This window comes from Camelina sativa, chromosome 13 (genome assembly GCF_000633955.1).
Source record: "Camelina sativa cultivar DH55 chromosome 13, Cs, whole genome shotgun sequence".
Taxonomy (NCBI): domain Eukaryota; kingdom Viridiplantae; phylum Streptophyta; class Magnoliopsida; order Brassicales; family Brassicaceae; genus Camelina; species Camelina sativa.
In genome coordinates this window covers 220,009-244,726 of record NC_025697.1, presented here as the reverse complement: position 1 = coordinate 244,726, position 24,718 = coordinate 220,009, and the positions used below count along the sequence as shown (strand labels likewise).

Sequence of the window (24,718 nt, the reverse complement as noted above, 5' to 3'; positions counted from 1 at the left end):
GCTTCCGAAAATATTTCTCGATTTGATGCAGTCTCTCACTCTCAGTGCTTTGAACAATATTAATTTCGATTTTTATTTGTAAAAAGTAAATTAATTTGTAGAGTTGGTGCTTAAAAGAAAGAAACACATATGCGTAAGGGTAGGGATTGGTCGAGAGTTGATAGGTGAAGGTGATAAGGCAAATGTCTCCTTGATCACTTGATGGCAATGTTTTTTTCATGCGCGTCAGAGATAAATTTAGTCTTGTCTCACTGTTTCCGTTGCCTCTTTTGTTTCCGGTGTGAACTAAGCGACCGAAGTACTTTCTACTTCATCTTTGATAATGACGCCACGCAGTTAAGATTTTCTCGTGTTTTTTGTTAAAAATAATTTTGAACGTAAAAAGTTGAAAAGAAAAGGAAAAAGGGAAAGTAAAAAAAGAATCTGTAAATATTTTATACTACCATACTCTTCTTTTCTTTTTTACACTTCGAATTTGAATTTGGAAATTTTGATCTTGACGATCATGCCTTATAAAAATAAAATATTCAGATAATAAAAGCTATCAAATCTTTTTTTTTAACTATATATATTTATTGAAAACATAACAATAGCATCATATCCTAAGAAATTAAAAGAAGTACTATATTTTGTGTTACCCGTTGTGCATGTATTATACCAATGAATGAGATTATAAAATCAACGCTCTCTAAAGTGCCATAAGATGAACATATAAAACAAGAAGAAGATCAATATTATGAAACATACTAAACGTATTTAAATGTAATGATCAGACTAATCATGCCATTATTAATATCCCGTAAGCTCGGCGACAAATATAAATTAACGATTACCTTAAAGTTGGTTGCTCCAAGCCTTCGATGTTTTTATTTATAATAATAATAAAGAAAACTAGATAGGTTTCGAAGAGCCCTTTTGCAACTTTACTATATTCATCTTCTGAAGATTCCTTTTACTATTCGAAAGCTTGATCCCGCCCATTTATATATCTGATTAAGATTATTTAAATCTTCTAAATTTTAAAACGAATTCTTTTACCGTTCAGTGCACATTGAGAATTAAGCCTAGTAGTTCATATTGTTGATCTATCATTCATTAACATTGTTGATAATCCACTGATTATTTTTAAAAGTATTGGTCTACCGTATTAATATTGACAGTTGTGAGTTGTGACGTCTAGCAAAAGCTAAATTCTCATTTTATTTCAGAATTACTAACCACTTATTGGTCTTCTATTTTTAAACAGTTGCTTCAAAATTCAAGTTTCAACCTGAAGTTAAATATGTTTTTTTTACCCCAAAAAAAAGTGAAATATGTTTGAAAAGTAAAAAATAACCATGTACACATAGTTAAAAGATCAGAATTAGTAACCATATTTTGTTTAAAGCTTTAAAGCACTAAGAACAAAGCATGACCATTTTTTAATATAAAACTTACGTGAGGAAAAAAAATCTCGAAGTAGTTACATGACCTTTATTTTGAAATAATTGATGAGGCCATTATTAATTCCTGATTTCTTTCAAAAGTACCAAAGCTCTTTTCTTCCGTTGAGTTTCAAAAACAGAATCTTCTCCTGCATATCACTTTGGATATAACTTTATTTTATGATCATGGTTACTTTCCCTCTTATAATACCAATAAATACTAAATAATCTAGTATTATTTTTGTTATTGTGATAAGATACATACCAATATGTGAATATATATCCAGAACTATAAATTCGTGTTACGAAATAAATTAAAATTTAACGGTGAAATTGCAAAAATATATTCTCTTCGTTTCAAAATATAGGATATTTTAGCTAAAGCATGCGGATTAAGAAATCTTTACTTTTAACAAATATAATATAAAATATTAAACTAATCTAAAAGTTGCATAGAGACTTTTATATTATGAAACAAAAAAACTTTTCTAAAACATCATATCTTTTGAAATGGAGGTAGTATTATTCAGTGCATAACAATTTAGTAAACTAATCATAACCGTTTATTGAACCACAAATGTCACTTAAAATAACAAAATTTCACAGTACTTTTGTTGTTTACCCACATAGTTTTGCTTTCAATTTAAATAGTAACTAGTTACGTCTGTGGGTCCTCGCAAATAATGTGAAACTGTGTGTTCTTCTTGTCCTTTATAAATACCAAAAACGTCTTGCACATTTTCAACACACTCTCCTACTAAAAACACTATCACTATGACCCAACGAGCCAACCCTAAGACTGGCTGCCTCACGACGGTAGTCCGTCGTCTTTTATGCTCCGGTAGCCAACAAACTCACCCTTCCGACAACATCCTCGACTCTGACGAAACACTCCAACTACTGATCCCTTACGAAGAAATCGAAGAGCCAAAGAAAGAGATCAAAACCGAAACCGAAACCCAAAACGATGACGTCTCTCTCCAAGCTCCTCTTCCTCCCCCTCCTCCTCCTCCTCCGAACGTCGTAGCCAAACTCATGGGGCTAGACCATCCCGCACCAGGATCCAAACGGTTCCGGTATTTTGATGATACCGGTTCGGCTGTCGCACGGAGCAAGTCGGTTAACTTCATGGACTACATCTTAAGAGGTCACGAGGAAGAAGAAGAAGAAGAAGACGAGAAAGACGGTAACCGCCAGTGCCGTAGAGTCAAAGCTTCCGTTTCTTTCCGCGAGATAGTCCCAACCTCGGCGAGATGGAGCTCCAATAACCAACAAAAGAAACACGACTTTTTGCTGTCGTATCTCGACAAGCTCGACGAGAAGAGGGAACTTGTCGGATCATCGTCTTTTTCAAGGTCTAGAAGGTTCGAGAAGGTTGTTGTAGAAGATTCCAAGAAGCCACCATTGCCACCGCCAGCGAAGAAAAAGGAGAACGAGAAAGTGGCTAAGAAGTTTAAAGACGAGCCTAGAAAAGTTGCGAAGAAGAAGAGTGAGAACAGAAGTGACGTTAACGGAGCTAAGAAAGTTCGTTGGTTCCTTTCACCGTCTAAGAGTAAGTCGTCGGAGAAGACGGCGCTTCTAGGAGAATCAAAGAATCTTCGGGCGGATGAGTTTGTCGGAAAAGAGAGCGAGTCGCCGGAGAATAAGTCTAACGCGAGTCCAGTTTCGGTTCTTGATCGAGATCTTTATGATTATCTAATCCTTGACGATGACTACTACTTCTCACGAGGTGAGTCTACGAAATATTATTTTTATTTCTTTACTTTTACATTTTTAAAAAAAATATATACAGTATATTTGAACGTAAATTAATTATTTTTTGAATTTTCTTAGAAAGTTTGCTAAAAGAGAAACTTCTGACGTTTAGTTAGTAAAAATCTGGTCATTGGTCAACATTTTAAGTTTTTAACCCATTCAAGCACTTTATTTGAAATACTTAATAGTATTATTCAAAATTTGACCAATCCAAGAATTTTCCATAAACGTCGGATAAATCTTATTTTAAATATAACCTTTGAACATTTTTCTTGGTTTTACTGTAAAAAAAAAGCTGCGAAAATGAGACTTTATCAACATTTTCAAGAATTTTTATTTGTATTTTCCCGATCATATTTTAAATATCACTTTAATTTGAAAAAAAAAAACAGGAGATTCAGAAAGTGCATCGGAGTTGTCAACAACAAAGCAAGTAGAGACAACAACAAAATCTTCATGCTCTTCATCACCAGCAACACATAAAACAAGTACCAAGAAAGAAAACAGCAATGATTCTGAAGAGACAGAGTTTATCACAAAACTGATGAACATGCTATCAGATCTGTCTGAAGAAGACATGAAGTCCTCCACTTGGGTTTCTGCTTCGTCGTCAACTAAACCCGTTGACTTTACTCATGTCGAAGATTTTTGTGTCGAATTTGGTCAAGAGATTCTTGACCTTGTTATTGACCAGTTAGTTGATGAACTTTGTATCTAGTTTCAGTTTCAGATGTCAGTTAATTATCAGAAGTATGTCGTTTTATAATCTTATAATCCAATCGTTAACCAAAGACTCGTGCAATTTTTACCATTCATATTTTCTGAAATTACTAGGCCAATATAAGTTATTGACCACGGGTAACATTTAAATTTCTAAAGACTATGATGCACTCGTTTTAAATAGTTCTGCAGACAGATGTGCCTATCCTAAACACAAATATATCGTGTGATGAAACACACACGATAACCAAATATATAGCACAAGGATAATCTTCGTGACTCGTATCAAAAGAATAAAATTATTATTCAAATTCGATATGATGAACAATTATAAATATACAAGTAATGGTCCAAAAAACAGTCAAATCGGTTTTCTTCTGAGATATGCAGAGCCCCGTAACTTCGAAATACGAACTGTCTCCTTTATGTCTATTTCACATGCAAATCGTGGTCTCCTTCTAACGTTACTTCTTTGACGTTTTTTGTATTTTTCTGATTTTTTTTTGTTTTTTTGGTTCACATGTAAAACCCTTCAACATTTTCCCACTCTAATCTATTTAAATTTTGAATTTATTGGTTTTAAATAATAATAAAAAAAAAGATGAAAAACGCAAAAGTCGTAAAAATCGAACGTTTTCTCGTACCCATGACCTCTCAGGGATTTTTCCAAGGTTGTAACCAATAGATCTAACGCGGCGAATGAGTCATCGTCTCATATTTCTAAATTTAATACACTAATATCAATGTGAACGCGTCATAACACGGTTTCATGTTTTGTGTATTTTAACTGTTCTGCACGCGCGATGTGTTGGTATAAGCAAGCTGTCTTGCAAGAGAAGAAAAGAATAAAAAGAACAAATGCTTTATTTATAATTTAAAATAGGGCTCTACTTATGAAAAAAATAGGATATATTAATCTATGTATATATGAATATGATCACAAATAACGCGGAGAAGTAATGTGGGACAAATGTGAACTGAAAATTTGGAACAAAGACTTTTTGTATAATTTTATTGTTTATCGTCTGATTAATAGTTATGAAACATTCTTAGTAACAGAATAAAGTAGCTTAAAGTATTAAACCAATTTGTTTTTCGACACCTATAACTATCAAAAATAGAATTGAGATTAGCATCTAATTATCTACACAGTGGTAGTCACTTTATGCACACATATAGCATATAGGCGTCCATAATTAATAATTTTATCAAATAGAATCGTTATATTAAATGTGAGGTTGGTCAAATTGAAGTGCTGACATGCTCGTTTTTACTCGCTCTCTGCTTCTAGATCAATTAAAGCTCATCTAAATATAAAAACTATGAACACAAAGACTTGGGAAAACATGCATTATGTGAGGGCGCTGACAACAAATCTAATTTGATGAATCCAAATCCATCCCCAATTCCCATCGAGTCTGGTTAAATTTCCAAGTAAAAATAAGGAAACCAGCCTCCCGGATCCATCGAGCCTTCGATTATAATTCGCAATCCTATTTTCATAACCACGATATGGTAACATACGGACTATCAAAATCTGATCTTTTATATTTCTGTTTCCGAATGTAATTAATATAGTTCATATAAATAAAAGAAACATTAATTTAGAGATATGACCTAATTGATTTGCCTAGCAAATTAACTCATGTTTATGAGAAATTAGAAACCTTGATTATGACCATGATCATTATGATGATCTCTATTAAGCTTATTAAGCAAAGCATCAATGAGAATGTCTCTCTTCTGAGCCCTAGCTTCGTCTCTCATCCGTCTCTCTTCCTCTCTCTCCATCCACCGCCTCTCCACAGCAGCTCTCTCCTCCTCTAGCTCCGCCATTCTCCTCCGCCATTCTTTCTCTCTCTTCTCCCTCTCTCTCTCCTTCATCTCCCATGCATCTCTCCATTCCTTCTCCATCTTCACCGTCTGCCTCATAAACTCCTCCAATACTTCTTTTATTGTACTACCGGCTGCGGTTTCAGCTTTAGTTACTCCTTTTCCTTTTTTAGCACGTTTTCTTGGATTGGTAGAAGTACTAGTAGTTATCACTTCTGTCTCTTTCTTTTGTGTCTCTACTAAAGACAATAATTCCTCGTTGATGTCTTGATTTGGCTCGTCAACTTCTTCTTCCTCTTCTTCATCATCATCTGATGAAAATTGATTATGTTTTCTCTTTGAAGAAGTGCTTGGTTCTGTGGCTTCTGACCACAACATTCTTTGCATTCTTGCTGCGAAAATCGATTGAATCTCATTGTGAAATGGGAACTGCTGCCTAATTGCATCTGGCTCAGTCGTCTCACACGCCTGTTCCATAAATATTCAACATGTTATATATATATATATATACTATACACAATATATATGTCTGTTAGTATGTAAACATGTAATAGCTAGCAATAGTCTATGGCCCTATGCTAAACCTTTTAGCTTACCAAGTATCTTAACTGGAAATGATTATCTCGTAGACACATGTTCATCTATCATATTATATGATTCATATAATAAGAAAACAAAAACATGTTTATCCATATCACGTTCCTTTTAGCATACAATAAATGTAGATATGGACGTTTTCAACAATTTTGATGCTTGTGTTCATCAGTAACGTACGGTTATTATTAGAAATCTTAATGATGAACTCGTTATATAACGGTTATTAATATTTTAGTGGCATGTTGTGAACACGAGATGTTACTTACATATACTTACCATGTGATAAACGAACAAAAAGAAAGATATATAATTATGGGATAACGGATATAAAAATGTGAACATAGGCAATATCATGATGAAAGCTCACCAGTAAACGCGTAGAATATTATTCTCTAGCTCGTTACCATTAATGGCAGGACAATATCTAAATAACCTTGGAGATTAGGTTAAGCTCATTAATTGATGTATATATAATATAGTTCACCTATACATACACCTTAAACTAGGTTTCCATTTCAGTTTGCATACTTTCATGTCTAACCACACAAACTAGTGATAAAATACAAAACAAATAACTATATAGTTACACAAACAATATAAAATGCTATACTAATAATGATGCATATGTATACTTGTAATCATGTTCATTCAACAACATTTATATATAGGTGTGTATATATAGAGACTATAGAGAGAATCATTTAGTATAAATAGGTGAAAAGTAACCTTGTATCTGGTGACGAGGTTCTTCCACTTGCTCTTGCATTGTTCTGGGCTACGGACAAAACTTTTGTCGGCCATCTTAGCAGCCACAACTTCCCAAAGAAGCTTATTACGTTTGGTCTCCATGAAAGTCTGATCAAGCTCTTCTCTTATACCCAAAAGCTCCTTTGTCTCCTCTATGCTCCACTGTGGGATTCTCTCACCTCCGCCGCCGGGATCCATCGCCGGCGTCGTGCTCTGAGGTGGAGGAGGAAGCTGTTGCTGTTGAATCAAGTGATGATGAGGCTGATGGTGGTGGTGGTGATGTTGGAAAGGGTTACGTCTGTCCATTATTGGAATCGAATTGTCTTTGTGACGTAAAGAGAACAAGAAGAGATCAATTTTTTTTTTTTTGGGTTACTTATAAATGAAGAAGAGAGGCTGCTTTGAGAAAAGAGGAGAAGACAGAGAGGAAGAAGAGAAAAGAGAGAATTGAAATAATTTATAAGGAAGTGTGAAAAGAAGGTGTGAAATCGTAAGGGACGATAGAAGTGTAGTTTTTTGTTTTTTTCTCTAAAATTATAATTAATAGAGATTTTAAGAAAAATAGTTGAATATACTAGAAGTAATTGAATTATTTAGTTGAATAAAATACGAACACGAATGTCTCTTTTCATTTAGTGAAAAGGACATCATATATCGTGATTACATTACATTAGAAAAATAATAAAGTTTAGATTTCTTTCTTCGGATATAAAAGTCGACATTTAAAGCAGCTAACTGAATAAAATCATACTACTTTTCTTCGTATTACAAAATTTTGAGATACTGAAATAATGAATATAGTAATCTCAGACAATTATAGGGGGTAATTAACTTGCCTCAATTGAAAATATATTGAATATCTAAAGTAAAAAAATTCTCGAACTAGATTTTTATTTATTTATTTTACAAATTGATTATTTGTGTTCTAACCTGCTTAATTACAAATTTGTAAAGTGGTTCGAAGTTTTTTTTTTTTCTTTTTTACTAGATGGCCGTTTTTGTATAGATGACCCCTTTTTTTTCTTTTTTTTTTCTTGGACAAGCTCAAGTGCTAAACTCAACGGCCTCATATTTATTTTATTGGTAGTTAATAATTTTGTCCCAATATAGTAACTTATAATACTGCGTTAATATTTCGTCATGCTTACGAGTTATTTATGGAGTGCCAATCTGATTTATAACTTTTTTTTCCTCCTCAAGCCTCAAATTAAATAATCATTGCTGGCCTTTATGCCTAGTCAATTGACCCACTTGATTTTCTTCTTCCCGACAGTCTCGTATTTTTTCCTTCGAAATATAAAAAAATATATGCATTTACAAAATTTCATTTTAAAAGTTATATGATGGTTGACAGAAAAAGAATATTAAATAACCTAATATTGGAGATCAAATACACTGTTACGAGTTGGATCAGCTCAATGGTCATAGCTTTATAACAAAAGAAAATTGTAATTTCTTTAGCAGAAATAAACAAGCAGTTACATAAGCTTTCCTGGTTGTTAAATATGTATAGAGGAGAGTATTTAATTTAACTAGTAGACAGACACCTAACGTTCCTATAAGAAACGACTTAATTTAGCTACTGAAAACAAGAAGACTACTACCGTTATAATTGATAAAGCTAACATATTGATTGGAAATGTAAATTCCCCGAAGAGAGAAAAAAAGACGAACGTTCATGTTTTTTTTTTGTTAACTCAGGGTAATCCTAAGCTCACATAGGCCCAGAGTAATCCTCTGGGTAAAGGGTAACCCATGGATAGGTCCCCTTCCAGGTATTCAAATGGGTCGAAAGTAAGGATCCATACCCATATGGGTGTCCGAGAATTCGTGAGAAAGTTCCTTCCAGCAGGGTTCGAACTCGGATTGTGTTTGCAACCAGAACCCGTCCTTACTATTAGGCCACGAAGACCCGGATCCGTTCATGTGTTTGAATGATGAAAATTTGCTAAATGAATTGATGAATTATAACATGGATATTTCCGTAGTCGGCACAAGAAGAAATAATTAATAATAAGAAGGAACAGAGAAAAAAAAATGTACTGATGAGTATGTTTGGATCCAGTACTGCAATATACAACTGTCAGATTCCCAGAATATAGATGGTAAGTACATACATATATATATATATGAAGCCGCGTCATTGCAGTGACATTAGCTAGTAATATCGTACGGTAAAATAATGAAACTTGTATCTAAAAAAAGATTCGTGGGGGTTGGGTGTTAAAGAAGTAGTATAGAGAGTTGTGGGGTTTATTAGCATATGTGGGTGATGGATGTGTAAGAAGAAGTAACCAAAAAAAATAAGTCAGCGAAGTGGTCCAAATGCTGATGAACCGTGTTGAAAGTAAAAAAACAAAACTTTTACATGACATGCAACTAGACTTGGTTCTCCCACCTGTCATCCCACGTGGATTGATTCACACGTTATTACTACTCATAGTCTTACAGTAAGTACTTCTCAATTATATTATATGTGTCGTCGACTCATCCAATTAATGGATTTTTCGTTCAAAATTTTTGTGGTCTTTTTACAACAGTTTGAGTGAATGCAATACAATATTTAATATTACATGAGCTAGGAAGAAAAATTGAATAATCAAATACTACTAGTTTAATCAGGTACGCGGCGGAGTCTTGTTTTTTCCACGTGTAAACTCCCACCTTATTTACCGACGTGGCAATCTTTTTTATTATTTTTACTTCTAAACATTTTTTTCTTTTCCTCTTTGGCTGATGTTTGTTTATCTATCTGCTCATACAACAAGGCCACCGCATCGTCCCGTTTAATAGTAGTATTTTATTTATTGGGTTCCTCTTTTGCTTAAAGGCTTTTTAATAAAGCACATACAAAATCAGCCAATTTCGTGTTATTTACAATGTTGTTAAGGATATCATCGCTCCGGATTACTCGGAACTCATATCTACGCAAGAAAATACACCACATCACTAAAACCTTACTACTCACCATCTGTATACTCACTCTGGTTTTGAACAAAGACCATGAAAAATGGTTAACGAACATATTTCAGTTGATTGCATTCTTAAGAAACATTCAAATCTTTAAAATTAAACTCAAGTGTTTATTTTAAATCTCTAAATCACACTAAATCTATGAATAAGCAAGCGCATTACTAGTCTGTTTTTTTTTTCTTTTTTCTTTCTTTCATACTTCTTATTCTTTGATAAATAATAACAATTATTCTACGTCAACATCACCACGTGAGGGGTTGAAAAGATTTTAATGATGGAATTAGACGGGAGAGCAAGGTCAAGATTCATGGTGCGAAAAACGTATACATTTAAACTTTTAATACCAAACAAAAAGGTGTTCTTAATTCAAATTTCGCTACTATGATTAATCAATTTGACTTAACTTCTTCTTTTGACAAATTGTTAACGTCGTTGATTTAGTCTTTCAAAATCTGTTGACAATAATGTGTACACTACTAGTAAGTTTTAAATACAAATCATTTAAGCTTTGTAAAAGAGAGAAGACGGCATTAAGAAACTTTAACTACTAGTCAGTCCATTACTAAGTAAACACCAGCATCGTTTGGTGGTGGTATTTCACAATTACCTTAAAACTTTACCAAAATGCAACAAAAAATGAAACCCCATCATAAACCACATCTTCTGCTCCTAGACTAAACGATTTCCCAAAAAAGAAAAAACTACAGCTTTTAACAAAAAACTGAAAACGAGATGATTCAATCTTAAGACATTCAAGATGAAAACATCCGCTTGACCCCTGATTTCTGCTCAGCGGTTAGCTTCGAAGGGAACTTGATGATGAATCTGATTCTCAGGTTTCCTTTTCTTGACGGATCTTTAGGGATCGGCATGCCTTCCCCTTTCACAATCTCTTCGTACGACGGACTGATCACATTGTTTACCGGAACCGTTAGGGTTCTTCCGTCAAGAGTAGTGACCTGCGCTGTGCAACCTGTGAGAGCTTCCACGAGAGATATCTTTTGCATTACCACCAGATCATTCCCGTCTCGTTTGAAAACGGGATGCGGCTTCTCGTCTACGATGAAAACAAGATCGGATGGAATGATTCCGCGATGCTCGTTCCCTTTTTCCAGGAAGGTTATCTTTGTTCCTTTCTTCCAACCGGCTTTGATCTCTATCGTCAAGATCTCCTCAACCGGTGTTGGCCTCCTGCATTGGAGCACACACTACGGGTTTCGTTAGTCAGCAAAACATAGAAAATATAAATCAGTAATGTCTTGCATTGAAAGTGGTCGGAAAACTGCGAATGAGTTTATTCTTAACTTGGTCTTTGTGAAAAGATATATATATATACTTAAGAGAGTATAAACAGACTTTGTACAAAGGGTACAAACGGTTAGAGATCAATGAGAGTTTGTGAGTCCAAGAGACTTTGAGAATCTATGCATAATGAAAATCCATAATGAAAGTGGTTGACTAGGCCAAGGGATCCCGTGGTTAGCTATATTAGCTATCGGTTTCTACACTTGCATCTACCATTAATGTGCCGATAGAGAGCTCAAATACTGAATAAAGGTAACAGACTTTTCTTATGGATTTTAGCAGACTTTTATTACCACTTGCACCTACATAGATTCTCTTATTCTTGGACTCACTTGGTCTTTGCGAAAAGTTATATATTCGAGAGAGCTTATACAGATTTTCTATAAAGTGTGTAACTTGATCAATCAGAGTCTGTGAGTCCATGAGATTAAGAGAATCTATGTAGCTAAAATCCATAATGAAACTGGTTGACGGATGTCGAGGTTAGCTATAGCTATCGGTTTCTAAACTTGCATCTATCATTAATGTGTCGACAGAGAGGTCAAAGACTGCATAAAGGTCACACTCACAGAGATCAAAACTTGTAAACTAAGCAAAACCTGTTCAAAAGAAGAACTTTCTAATAAGCTGACACTATAGACTAAAGATTTGAAATTAAACTCCATACACCAATCACAGAGAGAGAGTTGAAGTGTCCCTAATAAACATAATTAGCCCAAAGCAGCAGATATATATATAGATATACAAAAAGGCACTAAACTGATGGAGTCATGTATGAAGGGAAGGGAAATGGAAAACGAACCCGGAAGAGTCGAGAACATCACGAGAGATCTTCATCTTCTTGGTGACTCCTTTATACAAATCCTCCAAACTACAGGGCAATTGTTTCTCAATAGGAGCAGCTTTCCTAGCAGGAATGGAGGGCTCTCCTCCAGCAGCAGCAGCCCTCAAGGAAGCGAAGATGTCATCGCCATACCTAAACGCAGAAGGTCCTGCTCGGGAGTCGCTGCTTCCGGTACCAAAAGGCCTAGTGAAACCAAAGAAGTCGGAGAAGATATCATCGGCGCTTCTGGGATTGAAGCGGAAAGAAGAAGCTCCGGGGTCTGATTCTCCAGGGTAACCACCGGAACCGGGAGGAGGGCCTTGGTTTAAACCTTCTTCTCCGTATTGGTCATAGATTGCTCGTTTTTGAGGATCACTCAAAACCTAACAAAGAAGCAAACATATATATATGATCAAAGGGTGGGTGTGGAAGAGAAGTGCATGGTCGATTAGCTCTTAGCTTTGCTCAAATAAATTAAAAAAAAAAAAGATGGAATTTTTGTAAAACCCTAAACAAAAAATAAAAAGGGGAATTGAAAGAGAGGGAAAGTAAATTAATCACATCGTAAGCTTCAGAGATTTGCTTGAATTTAGCTTCGGCTTCTTTTTTGTTGTTAGGGTTCTTATCAGGATGCCACTTCATGGCCAGTTTCCGATAAGCTTTCTTTAGCTCCTCATCGTTTGCACTGCGATCAACCTGAAGCACCTTATAGTAATCCACCCCCATCTCTCTCTCTCTCTCTCTCTCAATCTTCTTCTTCTTCTTCTTCCAATCAATCGCTTTCTCTCTCTCTCTCCCACTGAATCTTCTTCTTCTTCTTCTTCACTGGATTCTAGAGGCCGACTATATTTATTATTTTCTTCCGGAGTAAACATTTTAACCGAACTGAACCGATCTTTCATTTTGAAATCGATACGCTAAACCGATCGTGAATTTTAATCGTAATTTTACGTTTTTGTCAATATATCGATCAGCTTTACTTAAAAGGCCTAAAAATTGGGCCTTATAAACAAAAGCTGCTCGCAAGACATTGGGTCTCTCAACGTTGACTACTCAAACACAAGCATTCATGATAAGAAAAATTGTAAGAAAAAAAGCAAACTTTTATTGAAGCCTATTTGTTTCAAAGACAAATACTACTATATAATGAATGTAACAATACAAATCGCTAATGACAATCTATATAAATAAAATCTCTAATTTAATCTACAAAATTCATTTTCATAAACAAATGCTACAATACATGGAACGAAGAAGATCTCCCGCCCTTCTTGATCTACGCTTCAATCAGTCAATCACTCTTCTTCTCTGACAGAGACAGAGCGAGAGAGAGAGAAGTAGAAGCAACCTCAATTTTCTAAGAATCTCTTCTTCTCTCTCAAGTCGAAATTAACATCTGTCACACAATGATACACTTACTCTTCTTCTTCTTCTTCTTCTTCTGCTTCAGAAGAAGATTCCTCTGATTTCTCACTTTTTGTCACCTCCTTCTCCGAGGTTGCTGTGTCGTCTATCTTTTCATCATCATCACGATGTGTCTGGCTTGACGCTCGAGAGTCTGATGTTCGAGTATGACTCGTTGGTGCTGGTCCTGCTGGAGCACTCGATTCCGACACTTGAGGGCTCTGACCCATTTCAGACTGCCCAGTCCCAACTGGACTGCTTTGTGACTGACTCATTTCACACCGGCCCGTATCTATGGGACTGTTCTGAGACTGACTCATTTCAGACAGCCCCGTACCTCCGGGACTGCTTTGAGACTGACCGCCAATTACCTGACTGGGTTCCTGGTGATTTGTTTTGGAGGGACTCAATGGTACAGAAACTTGCTCAGACTGGCTCGTTTGCTGTGACTCGCTTGCTTGCTGCTGCTGCTGTTCCTGACTCGTTTGTGTCTCATTCGCTTGCACATGGCTGGTTTGTGTTCCTTGAGAATCAGGGACAAGTCCAAGAACAGCCAGTGTAGACCTACCAACAAAATAGTTTCATATCAATGTGCTCAGCGGCAAATGGATTTCAAATAGCTCAAGTCAGATTGTTCAGAAATGAATTCCTGGAAGCTTGAAAGAGGAAAGGTCACCTTGGAAGTGAAGACTGAATCTCTGGCTGGCTGGCATGTGCGGTTAGTGGAGCTCTTAATGCTGGGATTTTAGTCAATGCATTTCCCAGTTGAGGTGGAGGAAGCTGAACAAAAGGAATTTCAGTGAAAAGCCAAGACAAGGATCACACAGTTTTAACAACGACTAGTATAGGTAATTTAACCATTGTGGAATAAATTTATTATAATCGCACCTGTAGTAAGACCTTGTATGACTGAGGCTGTGTTGTCTGTGCACATTTCAAAAACCCCACCCACAGTTTCGGATATTTCCATATCTGAGGCATACATATTAGAGAGAACCACAGTTTTATTTTCAACACACAGTCAATCATAAGAATGGAAGTATAACATTTCAAGAACATTACTGACCTGTTTGCTAACAAGACGAGAAAGGATCTCCAAGATGAAGTCCGACTATTACAATATCATGTTAAAGAGATTATTCAGTGAAAATAAAATTGGGATTGCAAAAAGAGAAGTGATAAGTTTGTTACCAGAGCTGGAAAAGCACCGATAGCTTGTAAAACTGTACGCATGAATAACATTGGCAGTGGAATTTGCTGGACCTGCAGCCAAAAGTTTGCCAATAAGAATAAATGTCCAGAACGAGAGAAAAAAACTCGGTAAGATAGAGACTGTTATATACCAGTTGATTCAGAACGCCGGCTAAAACCTGTTGAGTGAATGTCTGCCTCTGTGCAAAACAGGTATTGCATGCATCTGTGACCTGATAAGAACATTAATTAAGACATACGATTTAGGGAAGTAACCTCGGTGTTGATGGTAAAACAGCTGGCGGAGATTTCCTAATTGTTCATCAAAGCTTATATTCTTTGTTTGCTGTATGTTAATAAGTAAATGGTCGAGAGATACCTGTTTAAGAGGTATTCCATCTCTTGCTGGGTCAATGCTATGGATAGCAATTAAAATTTCAGATGGAGAAAGCACTGGGCCAGACTGAGATGATCCCTAAGAACCAAATTCCAGAGTGAGCAGATCAAACTTCACTCAAAAGCCAGACGTAAGAAATTAATCTGATACCTGCAGCACACGAGAAAGTGCAACTTGGAATTTCTCCATGGGAAGATTCACCATATGTGGAAAAATGCGCAGAACCTGATCGATAGACAAGTTACAAGTTTAGAAATATATGACAACTATAACCCAATGCGTCAATAGAAGGGATAAAAGGTAGGAAAGAAGATATACATCGTCTCTTGGCAGGAACGGCAAAATTGGGAAAAGAATTTCTACATCCTGTAGTCCCATCAAAAGTTCAAAACCAAAGAAAAATTAGAGAAGAATTAGGTTACAGTTTTGCTATTAAAGAGTTATCAATGAACATTTCATTGTCTTTACCTTTATTCTTGTATCAAACAACTTTCTTATAGTAAGTATCAATTCTGAAGACGGCGTGGGCCCCTCAGTGAGGGTTTGGAGAACCTGTCATCAAGGAGGAACAATAAGGAAATAGTAAATGTATACAAAACTATATGAAGCTTTTTAATATGTTTACAGTATAAAAGAAAGTCAAGAACAATGAAAACCTGCATTAGAAGGTTCTCACTCCCACTTGGTGGGTCAGCTATAATTTTAAGAAGCTCAGAGGATGAGCCCATAGTACGAACTAGTATTGGGATTTGAAGATGAATAGCCTACACAAAACAAAAAGTGAGAATAAATACCGGAGAAGAAAATTCACTGATATTATAGAACTTCTTTACACTGGGCTCCAGTCTTACCTGCTTAACAGGATCTAATGCATTCTTGTAAATGCTGAACACATGAACAAAAAGGGAGTGCTTCTGCATATCAAAGACATATAGAAATCAAATTTTTTTAGCCAAATTTTGCCACAAACTTAAAAAGCTAGCTTAGTCATTAGTCCAAGAATGGTAAAAATTTACAAGACCTTTGTACAGAGAGCAAAATAGAGTGACAGGCAGCGTTGAGCTTCAGTAATTGAAGTTAATGATGTTCCTTCCGAAGGCGTATCAATGCCACTAATAACGGGCTGTGGTTTATTTGGTGAACTTTTCAGATCAAGATCCTTCTAAAAGAGAAAAAAAAAACTTCTGGTCAAATATTTTAATGCAGTGTTCATTAGTACATAAAGAAAATATAAATGCATAAACAACTCGAAAAATAAATTATTTTGGTACAAGCGAGCACCTTATTATAATCATCAATCCGTGTTTCAGCATCTCCACTCTCTGAAGAAATGCAACTTACGACGGAAAACAGCCTATCCTTTGCAAATTCTTCAATCTGTCGTGTAATGAATGATAAAGAGTAGAGCTTGTTTGCAACCTGTAAAAATGACCCACAATTATTGAAGTGGTAACACATCAGCAGCTGGATACATATCATACATTGAATCACAGGTTTAGCAGAAACATACCAGGCGAATTGCTTTCATGCGAATCTCTTCCAAGTGATGAACAGCACTCTTTTACAAGAAAAAAGATGAATATTTAGTGAGAGCCCCATAAACAAAAATAAGAATATTACAGCCTTAACAATATGAAACTGTCAAAATGCTGATAAGAGAATATGAAAAGAGAAGGTCAGAAAAAGGAAGGAGAAAGAACCACAAGCACAAAATTAAAAAATGCATTGAAATGTGAAAGAGGAAAATTAAAGCTGAACCAAAGAAAAGGGAATTCGAAAAGCGGTCAGATAGAAGGAACCTGCAACGCAATCTTCAGGCAATCACTTCGGATTCCAGGTCTCATTAAAATAAGGCTCCAAACAGTACTGAGACCTTGAGTAACACGGTCTCCATTCTGTAAATCCTTTTCAACTTGTTCACCACTTCCAGGACAGCAAAATGATTCCAACAACTTCAGAACTGATTTGGGCAGATGTGGAGAATCTCCAAGCAATTTACTTAAGGATTTGTCAGACGGTGGAAAAGAATCTCTAAGTGCTTCGGCCTAAAAGGTAAAACTGTTTTCTGAGAAAATTCCCTAGCAAAAAGTTGACTAAGATGCAAACAAAATGAATGCTTACCACAGTCAGCAAGAAACTTTCATATGCAGACGCAGCAGTAGTTGACGAGAAGAAATCTTGTTCTGCTTCTGCTTCCCCGTATAGTCTGTAAAGAACCCGCACGGTCAGCTCATGTCCCTGAAAACAAAAGAAAAGGTAGTCAGATAAATAACTTTTGAATCAATTAAGAAAGCCATCCAACAGAAGACTAAGAAATTCTATAGTCGAGCCAGTACAAGAGCCCATCTAGATTAGTACATATACCAGGATAGAAAGAGAAAATCAGAAGAATCTAAAATCACTATCTCTAGCAAAAGGATTCACCGCCAGAATTAGGCTTTTTAATGCTATCAAAACACAGTAAGCATGTATCACGAATACACAGGATTGACCAATCCAAATGTCCAACAATGAAGTCACGAAAACAAATTCTCACCTCATGATTCAAATAATCCGACAGAACATGCTCCTGTAGTATTTTCCAAGGGTCTAACTCTGAAGGAAACTGCAACAAAAAAAAAAAAAGAGAGAGAAAAAAAGGAAAATATGACGATCAATTACTGAGAGATAGAATATACTCAAACAATCATCTTGCCAACTAGGATGCATTTAATAGGTATCAAACAGGAGAGTATAAACAGCCATCGAAATCAAACATGACAATCAGTAAGCACTAGACATATCCTCTTTCTACCACAAACCAGGCTCTTAGAGTAGAGGCAAGTGAGGCAAGAATCATGCAGAGGCCGTTATGTTAAAAAATACAGATTAGAAATTGACCTCAACTCCCAAGTGAGCAAGAAGAGAAAAGCGGAGTTGTGAACCACCAGACATTGAGATTTGTTTATATGCTTCAACAATGCGCAAAAAAACCAGCTTCTGCAAACTGTCTTTCTCTTCATCAGAAAGGTCGACAACAGGTGCTGATATCTTAGGCAGGACAAACTGAGGCGCAGAAGCAACTGAAGTTGCAGTTGACAATACCAAGCTGGTAGAACCTGTGGCAGCCGCCTTTGGACTAAATTCATCAGACTTATCCACAGACATTGAAGGAATTACATCGACAAGAAGTTTTCCACTCGCATTTTGATTCTTGGTTGCAGCCTCCACATTCATAGAATTCAATACAGAAGTAACACGGGATCCTGATAAATCAAGTTGAGCAGAAGAATCCAATCCAGGTATTCCACTTTCCGTATTCCCTTTATAATGCACGTCTGGTGGAAACACAGTACTGTCCTCTTCATTTTCTGGAAACGAGGCATCAGAAGAAGGTAATAAGCCAGTTGCAAGAACTGCATCTTCAGCTGAAAACATCATCTGGTCCACATGAACAGAAAAGACTTCTTCATCTTCCTGTTATTGGTGAGATTTTAGTGTACAATACAATCTTAAAGACAAGAAGGAAAAACAAGGAGCATAAATGACGCAATAAATATAACAGAGAAATACGTAATCGAGCAAAGAGCACCCATACATTTTCCGTTTTCGGTATGCCAGGATTTATCAGGGCAGCAATTGGTGGGAATGCAGTTGACAGTGAAAGGACATCCGCTACAAATGATGGGGGATATTTGATTTGTGCATCACTATCAACTATACACATATTCATCACCAACTCATTGCTGCTATCAGCATAAGAAGAACTATTTGGTGGAATATTATGCATATTAGCCATCACAACATCAGTAAGCAGATCCGGACAAATATTTTTAATAAGAACCTCCAAAGATCCAATTGCTTTTTCACCCTGAGCAACCAAGATTCCAAACATATTAACTAGTTGCTGAACAGGTTCAGTATCACTCACTCCTCTGCTATTACTCGGTCCAGTTGAGGTAGAAGCAACCCGAGGTAGAGAGCCACCATCATTACCATTTAATCCGTCAGTAGATTCTTCTGACACAGAAGGTGTTATTCTTGCACGTTTTCCATTCAAAGCATCTCCATTTAGATCAATATTGTATTCTGATCCAGATCTTTTCCTACCAAAGTTACTTTCCGCAACATCAGAACTAGCACATAGGTTATTCGCTTCCACTGATACCTGTAATTAATAGTTCTCGAATTTTAATAATTTAATGTCTGCATCCAATATACATAAGCCAAAATAACCGGAGAGACACATGCACACACAATGATAAACATATAGATGAAATTATGCATTGAAAGAGGAACAAACTACCTTGGTATCCTCTGCACTGTCTTTGTCTTGAATGCTTCCGTTAGTCTTGTAAAAAAGATCTTTAGCTTTGCCTGCCCGACCTCCACCTTCTATCTCTTTAAGAGCACCGATCAACCGATCCTTCCACTAGAGAAAATGACAGCATACAGATCTAAATAGTTGCGAGTTTACTATGAAAATCAATGCCGTAGTTATAAGTATGTTATACCACTATTAGTTGATTAATAATGATAGGATAGCAAGTAAGACAGACCAGCATAATACACTTAATTCACTATATCCGAGTACATAAACTAACAATCTACAGCAACTTTTTGGGAAGATAAATTACAAAGCATGGGACAATGGTCGCTTGGTTGCAGTGACGATGTATACCAGCTCAGCATGACGAAAATAATCAACAATAGATAGAAAATAACAGTGAACTAAATCCTTGGAGTTAAATTAAAACAAAATAATACCGGTGCAGCAGCGGGATGTGTACATTTCAAGTAGGAGAGAAATACAGTCTTCAAGGCAAGACTTGCTGCTGCAGCATGCACTCCTTTGAGAAAGCTTAGGGGATCCAAGCTAAGTAGAACAGGTAGAATACGTCCACAATATGCAGGACGTTTCTTTGCAACTGATGAAAGACTGTATAAGAAACAGAATTAAAATGAAGAGGGAATCATGAACCATAAGACAAGTTTACATGACATCCTGGATCCCCATCTACACAATTCATGATGGAAGATACCAACAAATTACCAAAGACAGTCTCCCCATAAGTACTGGTAACTGTGTGTGAGGACCAAAGCATGTTTTTACATTAACCCCGTTCTAATCACATGCACATCATCTTAGGTTGGATGCTCTTCAGTCAAAAGTCAAATCTAAGGTTTTTTAATTCATGTTGAGATTAAAGATTTTCTACACAAAAATGGGCCAAAAAGAAAGTAATAGAAAGAAACATAGAAAGTTGAATTTTCATGAAGTCATAGATAATTTTGCAGGTACAAACAGGTTAAAAAATACCAAACTACTCACCTATTAATGAGAACAATAATCGTCGAACTATTTAGAGATTTTGCTGCAGGGTGCCTAAGCTGATCAAGCAGTAAACCCAATTTCTGGCTGGCCTCAATCGACAAGTCTCCGATATTCAAAACAGGATGCCCCCCACGAAGGATAGTTATATTAAAATCTGCTTCACTTCCTTCAGGACAGGTAACTAGATTGTATAAGCAACTAGTGTCTAATAAGCTACGAATCAAACAACAAATTTATAGTTTCAAGTAACTGAGCGGATAGATTCAGAAAAGTTTACCTTCATGAGGTGTATACAAAAGAATAAGCGCTTCCACAAATTTCATGGCGCATAATTTAACACCACTGTTTCCTTGCTAATATACAAGTCACAAGAATAAAAAATACAATCAGATAAGAAAGACAACCCATGGAGGAATCAGAGAAAGCATTAATTCCCACCTTGAAAGCGACTGAGCATATTTCATCCTTAACCTTAATCATCCATGTCCACGAAGATTCAAGAAAATCATTCAACTCACTAGAATGCAAACCCTGGAAGCCAAATAGCAATAAGACGGGATTTAACATACCAAATGCAGAACGAAGAGGTAACATATACTAGAACCTAGAAAAACAAACAACCTGAACTGCCACTCTTTCGAGGGTGGAACGGAATAAATCAGCTCCACAAGCAATGACCTGCCTCGCCACAGCTGGTGTCTCGTCTTCGAGAGACTTAATCAAAAGGGGAACTATTTCGGGTAATAATTCAACATATTTCAATCCAATTTCACCAAGTATCCTGCATTTGAAAATAGCATCAGAGGTTCAGAGAGTTAATGTAAATTCACAAGTTCAAGAGAGGGACACGTCCTAGATTATACTAGTCGCAAAGGAATCTTTCAGCAAGCTATCGAGAATAAGACAGACACCAAACCATCAGTTATAATCACTCCCTCAAGTGAGATGTTGTCCAGGATTAACAACAGCAAGCAAATATTAAACAATTTCATATATAAAAAGTTCTGGGAATTCATTAATTTTTTTTTGTATTTTACAAACAAAATCGAAGTAATTGAGAAACTCCAGGAATGAAATCACCAGAACAAGCATAATTAAACGAATAAGGGGAAAAGGGTCACAGATTACAATAACGGAGCTTACTCGGCGACAAACTTGCGAACAGCACCGAACTGATCGGAGAGAAGATCGAAAAGATGAGGAAGCAACTCGATGGGAAAAACGGATTCGTCCTTTCGCAAATCCCGGCGCAAATTGCGTAAGCGATGCAACTTCGGAGGCAATTCCGTGGCTGATTTGGCGGAACTCGCGAGACCTTCAAGCCTTTCTCTTGAATACGAAGCCATGATTCCAACCATCACCGGTTTCAAACAATCGATATTAATTATACACTAGTGCCCAGAGCTTCGACCAATACGCATGTCTCTTCTTCTTCTTCTTCTTCTTCTATAGACACATAGGGTTTTGCGAATGGGAGATTCGTTTTATTTCTGATATGAACAAATTGAACTGATTTCCATTTTCGAGGTCTTTCCTAAAAGAGAAGAGAAGAGACTGGTAAATTAGCTACACGGCGTCATTTGGAAAGATAAAGGAAATTATACTATGGTCCCTCATAATTGATATTGTATTAGACAAGTCCCGTTAGTTAATGAATTGATTAAATAAGCCATTTGGGAATAAGAATGGGCCGATGTGGGCCTATTTCGATTGATATTTAAATAACGAACGAATTTTTTTGTGGGCTTAATGGAGTGAAGTTTTCGGACAAAACTGCAAGTGGCGTGCATCAAATTGCAACAAGGACTTCACAGGTTGAAATGAAAAGCACTTTTGGAGATTAGGACCCGGTTTGTTCAGTTTCGAAACTAAAGCCAAAAAAGAGCCTAATGGCTAAGTGAAGGGATATATATACATATATACTATACTCGTGTATCGATAAATCATGGTGTTTTGTAAAAGTAAAACTTTCAAGAACTCAGTCTTAAAGTCAAGAGCTCCATGGATTCCGTATGCTCGATACTGTGCGGGTGAGATCTGAAATCCCATAGTTAGAAGAGTCCAATGGACACTCCAAGTTAGAAGAAAGATTCACATGGACTCTCTCTCTCTCCTTTACCAACCACATTAACATAACATTCCTCAAACACCAATTTAGAATACAACGAACCCTTGAATCATAATGCACAAATCATGAAATCGATAATTCTTACTCTGTAACAACGAAGACAACCTAAATCAGATTCTCTTCCTCTGATGATAGGCTTATAACTATGTCTCACACCACACATTGATATAAGAACTAAAAGCTATGTGAATGACAGCAGTTCTTGGAGCTCGAATACAATACTGAAACAGTTGCAGAGCCTTTGCTACCAAGCTGATACTAATAGGTTGTCTAAAATCTAATACTACCATCCACACCTAATTGAGCAACAAGCTCAAACATATCATCAATGGATCGAAGAATATAATCATTTTCAAAAATCAACTGATCAAGAGAGTGAGTAGTACATTATTATAACTGACAAACTTGTTCTTGCAAATGGATTACAATAACAAAAACACTACCAAAGTGATAAGGGAAACACAAAGGGTACAAACTACCAACAACAAATATCATCATCTTCTTCTTTTCAAAGAGATTACTGCAAAATGGTCTCAAACCATTTCGTCTGAAATTTTACCTTTTTTTTATTTTCTGTTTTTCTTGTCTCTAATCACTCGGAGCGATTAGCGAACCTCTCAACCTTCTCATCGTTGAGATTGATCCCAACCATAGCTTCACCAAGGCCACAGCTGACCTCCACAAGCATCTCAGGGTCACTGTAATGAGTGACAGCCTGAACAATGGCACGTGCACGACGCGCTGGGTCACCGCTCTTGAAGATACCAGAACCAACAAAGACACCGTCACATCCAAGCTGCATCATGAGAGCCGCATCAGCCGGGGTAGCGACACCACCAGCGGCGAATTGAACAACGGGGAGACGACCAAGCTGCTTGGTCTGCATCACGAGATCGTAAGGAGCGGCTAATTTCTTAGCGAAGGTGAAAACCTCATCATCATCCATGTTCCGCAAAACCCTAATGTCACCCATAACAGACCTGACATGCCTAACAGCTTCAATAATGTTACCAGTACCAGCCTCACCTTTGGTCCTAATCATGGCGGCACCTTCACGGATCCTCCTCAAAGCCTCGCCGAGATTCCTACAGCCGCAAACGAAAGGGATCCGGAAATTATGCTTGTTGATGTGATGGTCTTCGTCGGCGAGAGTCAAAACCTCGCTCTCATCGATGTAATCGATCCCAATAGCTTCAAGGATCTGAGCTTCAACGAAATGACCAATCCTAGCCTTAGCCATGACCGGAATCGTAACGGCCTGTTTGATATCTTTAATCATCTGAGGATCGCTCATCCGAGCAACGCCTCCTTGAGCACGGATGTCAGCGGGAACACGCTCCAAAGCCATGACGGCGCAAGCACCAGCTTCCTCGGCGATACGAGCCTGCTCGGCGTTGACGACATCCATGATAACACCACCACGGAGCATCTGAGCAAGACCGACCTTAACGGAGAAAGGGGATTTCTTAGCCTCCGTTATAGCACCGTTACCGTACACCGCAACAACGCCGGTTCCTTCCATTATCGGAGGAGATTGAATTGATTTTTTTTTTCTTTTTTTCTTTTTGTGTGTGGAGAAGAAAGATTTATGGCCGGTCCTCGTCTATCTTATTAGATCGGCTTTATAGTGAAAGAGTTTGTGGCGGTGTGTCCCTTAATTAAAAAATAAAAATCCCTCAAAATAAAAATAGATGTTTTTTTTTTCTTCTTTTATTCCGTCGGGAACTGTGGGATTGATTATGAATCGGACGGTTTAGATCACACGATTTCAATTATCGGGTTAACCACACATGTTTAGTGGACTGCATTTAAAGGTTTTAGCTAAAACTAAATTGAGAGTTGTCTCAAACTTGATTTTTTTTTTTGTCAAAGTGTTACGTAAAATGCATTGTTAAAATCAGCGAAAATGCTGACAGACCAATAGTAACAAAGTTTTATAAAAGTACAAGTAACAACCAAATAGTAACAACCAAAAAGTAACAAAGTTTTTTTTTAAACGTTTTCCACAATTAATTTGTATGTAAAATTTGGGAAACAAATATCTTCTGACACCAAGAAATGTAACTGGACCTCGTAGAATCCACGACTGTCGCTCTAGTCCGCATTA

The 24,718-nt window shown here is 36.7% G+C and overlaps 5 protein-coding genes across 6 annotated transcripts in view; 1 reads left to right on the top strand and 4 right to left on the bottom strand.

The window, feature by feature from the left end:
- On the top strand, window positions 2,132–3,970 carry LOC104734167 (pre-mRNA-processing factor 40 homolog B-like). Its single transcript, XM_010453693.2, has 2 exons — window positions 2,132–3,153; window positions 3,572–3,970. The coding sequence occupies exons 1-2, from the start codon at window positions 2,199–2,201 to the stop codon at window positions 3,895–3,897; spliced, it is 1,281 nt and encodes a 426-aa protein (XP_010451995.1). The 5' UTR covers window positions 2,132–2,198; the 3' UTR covers window positions 3,898–3,970.
- Window positions 5,428–7,486, bottom strand: LOC104734165 (trihelix transcription factor GT-3a). Its single transcript, XM_010453692.1, has 2 exons — window positions 7,056–7,486; window positions 5,428–6,200 (listed from the first exon to the last, which is right to left on the bottom strand). The coding sequence occupies exons 1-2, from the start codon at window positions 7,380–7,382 to the stop codon at window positions 5,559–5,561; spliced, it is 969 nt and encodes a 322-aa protein (XP_010451994.1). The 5' UTR covers window positions 7,383–7,486; the 3' UTR covers window positions 5,428–5,558.
- Window positions 10,580–12,992, bottom strand: LOC104734164 (dnaJ homolog subfamily B member 1-like). Its single transcript, XM_010453691.1, has 3 exons — window positions 12,739–12,992; window positions 12,157–12,560; window positions 10,580–11,240 (listed from the first exon to the last, which is right to left on the bottom strand). The coding sequence occupies exons 1-3, from the start codon at window positions 12,901–12,903 to the stop codon at window positions 10,802–10,804; spliced, it is 1,008 nt and encodes a 335-aa protein (XP_010451993.1). The 5' UTR covers window positions 12,904–12,992; the 3' UTR covers window positions 10,580–10,801.
- On the bottom strand, window positions 13,280–22,034 carry LOC104734163 (symplekin-like). 2 transcript variants are annotated; one of them, XM_010453689.2, is made up of 27 exons: window positions 21,627–22,034; window positions 21,105–21,264; window positions 20,922–21,014; window positions 20,761–20,836; window positions 20,481–20,649; window positions 19,916–20,087; window positions 19,455–19,580; window positions 18,747–19,316; window positions 18,050–18,625; window positions 17,706–17,774; window positions 17,291–17,407; window positions 16,969–17,214; window positions 16,680–16,727; window positions 16,451–16,588; window positions 16,191–16,331; window positions 16,021–16,083; window positions 15,826–15,933; window positions 15,638–15,721; window positions 15,488–15,535; window positions 15,320–15,394; window positions 15,152–15,247; window positions 14,925–15,005; window positions 14,773–14,844; window positions 14,648–14,692; window positions 14,470–14,553; window positions 14,258–14,361; window positions 13,280–14,145 (listed from the first exon to the last, which is right to left on the bottom strand). In XM_010453689.2, exons 1-27 carry the CDS (start codon window positions 21,839–21,841, stop codon window positions 13,593–13,595), a joined length of 4,329 nt encoding a protein of 1,442 aa, XP_010451991.1. In that variant the 5' UTR covers window positions 21,842–22,034; the 3' UTR covers window positions 13,280–13,592. The 2 variants fall into 2 exon arrangements, with proteins under 2 accessions (XP_010451991.1, XP_010451992.1); XM_010453690.2 differs by having other exon boundaries at window positions 16,191–16,328.
- LOC104734162 (pyridoxal 5'-phosphate synthase subunit PDX1.3) overlaps window positions 22,941–24,718 on the bottom strand; it is a 2,609-nt gene continuing 831 nt past the window's right edge. Inside the window, exon 2 of the mRNA XM_010453687.2 lies at window positions 22,941–23,770. Coding sequence (XP_010451989.1) covers window positions 23,204–23,770 — 567 coding nt within the window. The 3' untranslated portion in view covers window positions 22,941–23,203. The remainder of the gene's footprint in view (window positions 23,771–24,718) is intronic.

Excerpts from the sequence above, each read along its gene's own strand:
- LOC104734167 (XM_010453693.2), top strand. The coding sequence starts at position 2,199 with ATGACCCAACGAGCCAACCCTAAGACTGGCTGCCTCACGACGGTAGTC. Across the intron at positions 3,154-3,571 it reads TGACTACTACTTCTCACGAG|GAGATTCAGAAAGTGCATCG; the intron begins GTGAGTCTACGA and ends AAAAAAAAACAG.
- LOC104734165 (XM_010453692.1), bottom strand. The coding sequence starts at position 7,382 with ATGGACAGACGTAACCCTTTCCAACATCACCACCACCACCATCAGCCT. Across the intron at positions 6,201-7,055 it reads ACCTCGTCACCAGATACAAG|GCGTGTGAGACGACTGAGCC; the intron begins GTTACTTTTCAC and ends TTTATGGAACAG.
- LOC104734164 (XM_010453691.1), bottom strand. The coding sequence starts at position 12,903 with ATGGGGGTGGATTACTATAAGGTGCTTCAGGTTGATCGCAGTGCAAAC. Across the intron at positions 12,561-12,738 it reads AAATCTCTGAAGCTTACGAT|GTTTTGAGTGATCCTCAAAA; the intron begins GTGATTAATTTA and ends CTTCTTTGTTAG. Across the intron at positions 11,241-12,156 it reads GATGTTCTCGACTCTTCCGG|GAGGCCAACACCGGTTGAGG; the intron begins GTTCGTTTTCCA and ends GCTCCAATGCAG.
- LOC104734163 (XM_010453689.2), bottom strand. The coding sequence starts at position 21,841 with ATGGTTGGAATCATGGCTTCGTATTCAAGAGAAAGGCTTGAAGGTCTC. Across the intron at positions 16,728-16,968 it reads GCCTGAAGATTGCGTTGCAG|AGTGCTGTTCATCACTTGGA; the intron begins GTTCCTTCTATC and ends TTCTTGTAAAAG. Across the intron at positions 15,722-15,825 it reads GTGAGAACCTTCTAATGCAG|GTTCTCCAAACCCTCACTGA; the intron begins GTTTTCATTGTT and ends CCTTGATGACAG.